The 10,797-nt window shown below is 41.7% G+C and overlaps 1 protein-coding gene across 1 annotated transcript in view; it reads left to right on the top strand.

The window, feature by feature from the left end:
- The first annotated feature begins 1,896 nt into the window (after positions 1-1,896).
- LOC108624010 (uncharacterized) overlaps positions 1,897-10,797 on the top strand; it is a 10,899-nt gene continuing 1,998 nt past the window's right edge. The window contains exons 1-5 of the mRNA XM_018022933.2: positions 1,897-2,202; positions 7,190-7,292; positions 7,650-7,880; positions 8,226-8,495; positions 9,079-9,172. Of these exons, the coding sequence (XP_017878422.1) occupies positions 2,192-2,202; positions 7,190-7,292; positions 7,650-7,880; positions 8,226-8,495; positions 9,079-9,172 (709 nt within the window). The 5' untranslated portion in view covers positions 1,897-2,191. The remainder of the gene's footprint in view (positions 2,203-7,189; positions 7,293-7,649; positions 7,881-8,225; positions 8,496-9,078; positions 9,173-10,797) is intronic.

Below are 10,797 nucleotides of genomic sequence, written 5' to 3' on the forward strand. Positions count from 1 at the left end.
GTTTTTAATAGATTTTCGAAATATCTTTAGAGGGTCGATCGTTAAAAACTGTTTTCCTACATTCTTCTCTTCACAGGCCAATCAGAATCCCACCCTTCTCCGTTCAACCCCTTGACACTCTCGACCCCTGTTCGCAACGATATTTAAAGTTCCTCGAGTACACAGGAAGGGGTCTGAGAAAGGCATCAGCCGGTTCCCAAGTTTTTCTCCTTTGATCGACTATTTATCCTCTCGTTTCCGAAACAATTTCTAATTCGGTTAATTTGAGAAACGTTACGGTGCATATACATATAGAAACATCTTGCTGTCTAATTAGACGGAATGTCGGGGCACACCTGCGGACACGTGGTAGGAAGTGGAGTTATCTCGCGAGCACACGTGCCCACGCTTCGGAATCGCACGTGCGGTTCATCCTGCGGAAACGCATCGTTCCGCAAAGGTGACAATGAGTCTCCACGAGTGTATCGTATCTACCAATCAATAGAATTGTACCTTCATTCCGACGACAAGCATGCGGTAAATCGTACTTGTTACATTTATTAATATTACGACTGCGGATTTTTATACAGAGTAAAACAGTTGTAATACCAATTTAAAAAATGATATCTATTTAGATTTCTTTTACTCTTTATACGTAGTAATGTGCATTCGTATTCAGTTCTTCTGCGAATAAAATCGACTATTTAATTGTTAAAAAATTATATCAGTACAGGAGAGAATCGTGATACGAAGAATGTTAACATATGATGGTTTAATATCGTATAATTAACTGTTCTGACGGTAATTTGCAACTGTACACGATATGGGGGAATTACGATTGCAGGAATGCTGCTCAGGCGTCGTTCCCCCGTTTCGGGTGGGAATCGCGGCAACTCCTCGATTTCGAGGACGCGCTCGCTCACCTCGGCGGATATGTTTGCGTCGCGGGTTTCGTGTTCGATCGAAGCGTAACGGGCCGTTGTCTTGGATGCGGGTACCTAGGGTCGGAGGCGAAGGGATGGCGAAGGTAGGAAGTAGGAGGATCCTCCTACGAGGGACACCCCCGTAAAGCGACGTGCTCGCTTAATCAGCTGATTGCGAGCTGTATACGATTCTGTGCCATCGCACCTCGAATCCCTCTTAAGTTGCAACACTTCCCTTAAGGGACCAGCTACCTAATTTTTCTGACATTTGCCGGCTAACTTCTTTTGCTGTTTCATGGCGTTAGGGTACCAAAAAATTAAACATCGGTTTTACCTTCAGGTATGTTCCTCATAAGGAAACGAGAGAAAAGAAAGAATTAAATTCGATTTCTCTAGTCTTTAATGAATAAAATCGACTATTTCACTAAACCTCGCGACGAACTTTTGCATCTAAACTTCTAATAAATCGACCGGTCGTCAGTAAATGAAATCGACTATTCCTCTAAATTTCGCGACGATCTTTGGCATCGAAACATCTGATCATTCAACTGGTCTTCAATAAATGAAATCGGCTGTTCCTCTAAAACTCTAAACCTCGCGACGAGCTTTCGTATCGAAATATCGCAGTGGGGAAGAACATCAATATCTCGGAATCGTGCGGTTCCAATTCGTGATACGAGTAACGCAAAGAGAATTCTGGCGCTGTCGGGAAGGGAATGGTGGGTGCGCGTTGATCGATCCTTCGGCAGACCGAGAGGGGTTGCTGTTGCTGGTGCGCGATTAGGCACCCTTCTGGAGCACCCTTCCGGTGCTTTTACGATCATGAACAGCCGATTGGTCGGGCATAGCCACTCCTCTAGGCGTTTCCTTTCCATCAGGACTAACCACGTCATGGGACACCGACCATCAACCGAGCCAGCGCAACGTGTTGGGCCACCAGCTAGCGCACGTTCGAGCGGAGAAGCCTCAGTTCTCGGAGCGACTTCGTATCGCACGCATCGACACGCGGTGTTTCCCGCGTTCAGAGAAAAACGTCCATCTTTAATCGACGCGTCCGATTCAGGACGCATTTTTGCATCGACAAGAAAATAAACGATTGTGATTATTGGAAGATCGTTAGTGATAGATTTTAATATACAGCAAGTTTGAAGGATGATGAACTAGTTTCGGGGTGATCGCGATCGATGAAGAATTCTAAGTTAAAAATTAGTGAAGTGTCGAGATAAGAGGAGAGACTTTTGTGAAGATTCTGATACCGATTCGACGATTCATAGGCAGCAGCTACGACTATGGTGGTTCTGTAAGTACCTCACAAATATTCTATTTTTTTCATCAAGAATTTTATAGCGGATCGTAGAAAAAATTGCGATCCCGTCAATCTTTCACGAAAATTAATCCTGATATAATAATAAGAGAAAATATATGAATCTAAAGAATTGCATAGTATTCAGAAATCGTGGGACTCAAAAATTAGTTTTTACATTCGAAATGAAGATACAATTCGTAATCGAGGTTCGGGCGTGGGTCAGAAGTCGATGGAGCTAACTCGAAACGATAATTTAAAAAGTCCGGAGCAGGTGTCGACCATTTCGGCATCGATTTCTCTTCCTGGACGAGCAGCGAGATTTCCCTTGTATCTAATCAGTGGGCGTTCTGCGGGTTTCTCATTGGTGTGTGGGCGTTATCACAGAACCCGATTGGTCGCTCCACGGGTATTCTAGAGCTGTTGAGCACACATGCGCGACTCGTGCGACCAGGTAATACCTGAACCGTGCAAATCTAACGCTATTCGCGAATTTTACGATCGGCTCTATCCAAGCGGCGAATAAATATTTCATTCCGACCGTAAAACTTACAGTATTTCGCTATTTTCGTCGGATCTCTTGTATTTTTTATTAGGCGATTCAAAAACTTTCTTCCGTCTCGAGATGTTCTCCAATCTCGTATTACATTAATTGATATTTACTTTAAAAAAAGAAGACATAAGAAAATTTGTCGAGCTTTATGAGGGATGATAGAATCCTCGAGTAATCGTGAAAATGCGATTATAGATGTGGTCGGGGCCCGCCATTGATCACGGCCCAACACCTCGAAGACAGATTAAACGAATGTCCGCGGGTAAAACGATCTCCCTTTATCTCAAATCTCGAGAACGTTCTTTCCCTGTTTGCCGTGCTGAGAAACTCTTTGAACTCACTCCCGTTCTCTCCTCTCCTCTCGGGCGTCCTTTTATTCTTTGATAAATACGCAAATGGAAGCTGCCAGTTTACCAGCTAATAATTATGCTTTTCTCGCCACCATTCCCTTTTCCAACATTTTCGGTGTCTTTGATAAGAGATTCAATCCTGACGAGAATCAGATACTACATAGAAGAAATGAAAAAAATACGATTGAGAATGTAGGAAAAAAGGATGGAAAATTTGGCAAGAATTATACGAATTTACCTCATAATTAGACACACAAAAATACCTCATTTAGAATTGGTGATTAGAGAGATATTTTATAAGTAGACTTACAGAAGATTGAAGATTAATTGAAGATTAGAGATATTTTATAAATAGACTTACAGAAACTATAAAGAATGCATCTAATGTATAAAAATGTATAAAATACCAAAAACTGCATGCACACCACATTGCTTAAATGATCAAAGAAACTCGTATAATCTTTCAAATTAAAATAATGAACTTCATACGTTTCATAAAAATCTATCTATGTATATCGTTTGGAGATAAAAATTATATTTTAACTGTAGCGAAGAAACAAGAATTTTCCCGTTAGTGGCGAATAACGGAATGCGCACTCCTCACAGTTGTAATAAGTGTCCCGTGCTCTACCTACGCAAAAGGTTTTCACGAATGTAATCGCGCAAAAGAGGAAGAACTCCTCAAGCCTCTCGTCAGTAAAATCTAATAACTCCTGATTTTTTTTGTACTACATCACGATCTTTGCAAACAATACCAATAAGTCTGACGTCTCATCCACCCCATAAGTGTAAAATTAATAGCAAGAAACATCAAACGGGACCGACTTCCTCGTTCATAATAATAACAACTATATGTATAGTATAGATTCCAGTCGCGGATAGATTTTATTCTCGGAGGAAAGCGAGAATCGAAGCGGCGCGGTGTGTCGCGGGAATTAACTCGTTTAGACGTAATCTCTCGGGACAATCCTCAGGGGACGAATGCGAGGCTAGTCCCGCGGGCCCATCGAGGGAAAGAGAGAAGTCTCGTCGCGGCGCGGCAGCTCTCGCGTGATATTTTAGCGGTCTCCGCAGTATCGGGCTTAATATCTGAAATTCTGAAGGCGCCCATACCGACCGGAACGAGGATATAGTCCCTTCTCTCGGGTTTTTTTTTCTTCTCGACGAGATACAGAAAGAGAGAGAGGGAGAGAAAGGGTTAGAGGGGGCCGCGAATGCGTGCGTGGCTCGAGACCTCTTCGAACCTAACCGCGGGACAATCTCCGCGCAGCATCGTCCACCGATGTATCATCTTACGCCGGTGCTAAAGGCGATGACTTTATCACCGATCCGGGCAATCATTCACCTAGGCCGGAGCTCCTCCGTTCTCTCCCTCGCGTTCACTCTTCTTTCCTCTACCCGCCCCGTGCTTTCCTCACCAGCCATGTAACGCACGCTCTGCGTGTCGGCCCTTTCTCTCTCTCTTCTCTCCTCCTGCTTTCTTCTCGTGGCATAACGGATCGGTCGGCCGGGCGAAATGCCCGCCACGAATTTTCGCGGATATTCGGCGAGGTAAGAATGGATTGGATCTCAAGATTTCGTAGAATCGATTCGATCCGCAAACGAATCGTCGCGGTTTCACGGTCCGACGATTAGTCCCCTTTGCCGAGGACGTAATTCAACCGCAAGCTGCTTTTTGTAAAGTAGCAATAACGTTGTTTACGGGCAGCAACAGAGACTTTGTAGCTACCTGATCGATCGAAGAAAACATTTGACTCCCGGAGACATGTAACAATGTGGTCTGCGACGTGTTTGCCACTCGGGGAGGAACGCGATTCATGAGAATTGTGGATCCGCAAACGAGACACCGCGGAAGAAACTGTATCGAGAGTTTTATTACCAAAGCCGATCCGCGAAACTCATCGCGGAAATTTTTTTTACCGCGGTCCGACGCGTTGAAGCGTGAACTCGCGTCGGGGGAAGAGAGTAGGTGTTCGAAGATCGTAAACGTCCGTGCTAGAGCCTGACTCGATATGTAAAACCCACGGAAACACGCAACCCGACGCGTAACCTGCTGTGGTCCAAACAGAGGGACTTCGTCAAAAAAGCTCGAGAGCAACATTTCCCAGCTGAAGACTTTAAATTTCGCGTACTCAAGCTCCTAAAGTACACTTTGTAAAACTTATTACACGACAAAATAAAATATTTATGTCGTCAATTAGAAAACTACAATATTTTAAATTGCATTTCATTCATATTTCAATTTATGTATATCGTTTGGAGATAAAAATTATATTTTAACTGTAGCGAAGAAACAAGAATTTTCCCGTTAGTGGCGAATAACGGAATGCGCACTCCTCACAGTTGTAATAAGTGTCCCGTGCTCTACCTACGCAAAAGGTTTTCACGAATGTAATCGCGCAAAAGAGGAAGAACTCCTCAAGCCTCTCGTCAGTAAAATCTAATAACTCCTGATTTTTTTTGTACTACATCACGATCTTTGCAAACAATACCAATAAGTCTGACGTCTCATCCACCCCATAAGTGTAAAATTAATAGCAAGAAACATCAAACGGGACCGACTTCCTCGTTCATAATAATAACAACTATATGTATTTATATCTTCTGATACAATTTTTATATAAATATATAAAATCCGAAGTCTACCTATTACTATTTCGTTGGTACGAACGACAATGTTCGTGGACTTTCACTGAGCGAGCAAGTGAAACGGTTAATAGTAGAAACGTAGTCACATCTCAATAAAGAGACGCGCGAGTTTAGATAGCAGGTTGTCCCGATAGGACGTAGGCGAGCCGAACGTCTTCTATGGTTCCCTTCATGGTCAATGACACCTGGCCTGTCGATATTTATAACGTTCTCGCGGGAGCGACGCCTATTTCGCGTCAAATCGAAATCGCCGGCTTTCGCTCGGAACGCGCGATAACTTACGATTGAACGTTTTCGAAGTAACTTGCATGAATATAGTACGCGATAAACCGATCGGAGCCGATGAGCGTTCGGCGTTTGAAGAACGCGTACTCCGAAACGAAAGGACGCGAGTAGAAATTGTCGAAAGATATACGAATATACAAATCATTTACGGTACAATTTATAAAAGGACGGAAAATGGCCATCGGTTTCTGAAATTTTTAGATTTCACTCCAGTTTCGAAAGGAAAGAAATTAAATTTTCTCTCGATTATTTTTAGAAGTAGGAGAAATATCAGTAGTTTCATTTTCCTCTAATCGTCATCGCGCGGTGTAATAGATCTACAGATCATAAACGCGGATTTTAATGTCAACGAGAGAAAGGCAGAAGCTGCCGTGTGACCAGACATCGGTGAACATTTAGATGAGAATTTATGGAGAAATGGTCGACCGCGAGATGCCTATCCGACTATAGAAAATACTGGGATTGTTAAATCTGGAAATAGGAAAGTCAAATTCGAAGTAAAGAAGAGAATCTCCTTAGCGTGAGATGAACAGAGGTTCCAAGGTTGTAGAGGGTTGAAGAAAGCTGTTGAAGGGAGAAGAATTTCTGTGCGCGCATGATTAGGTATATGGTACCGTGAATTGATCCTTTTCTGCGCGATCGAGAATCAGTCGCGACGAATATAAGGATTCCGGAAAGCCGGTGAACGTGCCCCTTGTCAGGCCACCCACAGGCTCCCATAAGTATGGCGCGAGCTACGGCCAACCGCATACCATAAATCGGGATTTTATCTCGAAGCTGCCGGCCTCTCGGAGCTACACCGATGGTTGCACAATCCTAAAATTGGTCCTCAAATACGATATGCGACGAAGTTCATGTTTCGGAAGACCTCAAGGTCGGCTTTATAAACGCAAATATTTCTGTATATCCGAAATATCGACTATAAGAATACTGTCACTATTTTACTTTACGACGTGAAATTACGATTGTTCTTACGTTTACACCTCATTTTCTATTAGTCTTTGTGCTTACTTTTATTTCTATACGTAAGACCGAAAATGGTATATTTTTTAAAAAATTGAGATGATATTTTATGGGGGTTCTCGTACGATGGATTATTAATTGTGCGACAGACTTGAGTCAATAGCTTTTTACATTTTCTGTGTAGGAGTCGCGTTGGGTCGCCGACGATGTCAGCAACTGTTGCCGGCAACCAGCAACAGCATCACCCTCATCAAGAATGGGACATCAACGACTCGAACGTTCCAAGAGTAATTACTACACGCTATTAATTTCTTCTGTGAAAAACGTTTCGTTTGTTGCTCATTCTGGTAATTCCCAAGCGTAATTACCAAGAGAATATTCAGAGGTCTGGGCAAATCCCGCGGCTTTCGAATTTCCCCAATTTCGTAATAAAAATCGAAGCCACCGAAGGCTGAAGCATGTTCAGTTCAATATTTCAACAACAAAAACGAACATTTTCTAATTATTAAACGAATGGATCACGGGATGTACGAAACAATCCGCTCTGAACTAAATCGCGGACATTATGCATTTCTTAAATAATTAAATCTGCCGATAATATAAGAATACAGTAAATAGGAAGACACGTTTTGATCTAATTGTAGGTGGTAGAATACGATCCTTGGTGCGAATGGGCAGACGGTCACGTAAGAAGGGTCTATGGACCGGATTGCGAAGAAGCGAGGAGACACGCTTCGGGATGGGCGATGAGAAATACGAATAATCACAACGTGAGCATCCTCAAGAAATCCTGCCTAGGTGTGCTAGTCTGTACTCAAGAATGTGTACTACCCGGTGGTGGCAGAGTTCACCTTCGGCCAGCGATATGCGATAAAGTAAGATCATCTACTCCTATCAAATTATAATATAAATCAATAAAAACTGTCGACTGAAGCAACAGTATTATCTTATTCAGAAGAATTCTAAAAGTCATTCTTCTAGATAAAGGAATCAAATATAAACCGAATGTATATTTCAATATTTAAATAACGAAAAGAATATCTAAAACATTTTTTGAACTAATACCATAAATGTTTCAATAATGGATGCATAATGCATGAAAATCTATAGATTATTCTTAATTACTCATCGTGAATAATACGTAAATTCCCTATCCTCGGTTTTTGATCAGACATTGATGGCATCTTCGAGGCACGTTATAAATATTTTGTTTGTTTCAGGCGAGGAAAAAGCAGCAAGGAAAACCGTGCCCGAACAGACAATGCACGGGTCGATTGGAGATACTTTCTTGCCGTGGGCATTGCGGTTATCCCGTGACGCATTTCTGGCGACATACGGAGCATGCTATATTCTTTCAAGCCAAAGGACAACACGACCATCCGCGACCGGAAGCGAAATCTACGTCCGAAGCAAGGAGAAGCGTGGGTGCTGGCAGAAGGGTGCGTGGTTTAGCGGTGCTCCTCGCGAGCGAGGCTGCTTTAGGCACCAAAGTATGTTTTTCAAATGTTCAACGACGTTACAATATACATATGAAACAGGATTGGGCATATTTTATTTCCAATAAAAAAAAACAGTCATTTGGAATAATCAATTATTTCGAATAATATGCAGTCGGATGAGATAAGATATTATTTTTTAACTAATTTATTTGAATAATGCCTAAATCAAGTTTCAGTTCTGATTAAGAAATCATTTTAGAATATCCAATCTTCTGTGACAATTAAATCTGAGAGAAATAACGTGTTAATACGAGCTTTTTTCAATACATGCAGGGGTTCACGCGAATGTCGAGACAAGCGTCATTGAATATTTTAAAAATACTACTTATTAGAAACAATGCTCAGCTATTTCATTCACAAGCTGATAAATTGTCTTACATCGCGTGAACTTCAATGATATGTTTACATCGGCTAATGCTATCCCGCGTTTTTTGCGTACGTGTGCATGGATACGTAAGGAGTACTCACCGTGCGTAGTTTGATGAGCGGTTAGATTCGATCGATGATGCACTGATTAGATTGATCCCCTGGTTCACTCGGTGTTTAATCAACGTATATTTTCTTCTTTTTGCAGTTAATGTCACTACGAGGGACGAAAAGACCGAATTCGGAAGCAATCGAACAACCGCCAAGGACGACGCAACCACCGCCGTTAATACCTGACAAAGGTTAGTACGATACTGACTCTATATAGTTTGGATGCATAATGCATGAAAATCTATAGATTATTCTTAATTACTCATCGTGAATAATACGTAAATTCCCTATCCTCGGTTTTTGATCAGACATTGATGGCATCTTCGAGGCACGTTATAAATATTTTGTTTGTTTCAGGCGAGGAAAAAGCAGCAAGGAAAACCGTGCCCGAACAGACAATGCACGGGTCGATTGGAGATACTTTCTTGCCGTGGGCATTGCGGTTATCCCGTGACGCATTTCTGGCGACATACGGAGCATGCTATATTCTTTCAAGCCAAAGGACAACACGACCATCCGCGACCGGAAGCGAAATCTACGTCCGAAGCAAGGAGAAGCGTGGGTGCTGGCAGAAGGGTGCGTGGTTTAGCGGTGCTCCTCGCGAGCGAGGCTGCTTTAGGCACCAAAGTATGTTTTTCAAATGTTCAACGACGTTACAATATACATATGAAACAGGATTGGGCATATTTTATTTCCAATAAGATAAACTATCATTTGGAATAATCAATTATTTCGAATAATATGCAGTCGGATGAGATAAGATATTATTTTTTAACTAATTTATTTGAATAATGCCTAAATCAAGTTTCAGTTCTGATTAAGAAATCATTTTAGAATATCCAAGTCTTCTGTGACAATTAAATCTGAGAGAAATGTGTTAATACGAGCTTTTTTCAATACATGCAGGGGTTCACGCGAATGTCGAGACAAGCGTCATTGAATATTTTAAAAATACTACTTATTAGAAACAATGCTCAGCTATTTCATTCACAAGCTGATAAATTGTCTTACGTCGCGTGAACTTCAATGATATGTTTACATCGGCTAATGCTATCCCGCGTTTTTTGCGTACGTGTGCATGGATACGTAAGGAGTACTCACCGTGCGTAGTTTGATGAGCGGTTAGATTCGATCGATGATGCACTGATTAGATTGATCCCCTGGTTCACTCGGTGTTTAATCAACGTATATTTTCTTCTTTTTGCAGTTAATGTCACTACGAGGGACGAAAAGACCGAATTCGGAAGCAATCGAACAACCGCCAAGGACGACGCAACCACCGCCGTTAATACCTGACAAAGGTTAGTACGATACTGACTCTATATAGTAAACTAAGTCAATTTCACGTGTTACGAATCGCGACACACTTTTCACCCACAAATTTTTGTAATAATCGCGGCTTTTAATGGACAAACTACTTTAAAATATCACGGAGCACTGTATTACGTTCTTCGTCCCTCGCAACCGCGTACTTTCGATCCTTCTCATCAGGTGGCGCTAGCCACTGGTCGAATTGGTTGATACCCACGGCGGTATCCTCTGGTGGTTCAAATTCTATCTTAAATTCAACTTGAAACAGAAAACATATAAGAAGATTAAGAATGTATAGGCAATACACTTGAACAATGCTAGCATATTGAATTTATTATTATAGATTTCTATTACTATGTATTCTTATGGTAATCAGCAGAAACCCAAAGAAAACTTTCTGATATTTGGTGTGTATGCGCGATGTTGGAAGAAACAACTGACTTGAGGAAATATAAGCCTAAAAATTCTGGAATTTTTACGCTTTTTAGAATATTTTTCGATATTT

Source organism: Ceratina calcarata, unplaced genomic scaffold (genome assembly GCF_001652005.2).
Source record: "Ceratina calcarata isolate Rehan_Ccalc_2016 unplaced genomic scaffold, ASM165200v1 scaffold297.2, whole genome shotgun sequence".
Taxonomy (NCBI): domain Eukaryota; kingdom Metazoa; phylum Arthropoda; class Insecta; order Hymenoptera; family Apidae; genus Ceratina; species Ceratina calcarata.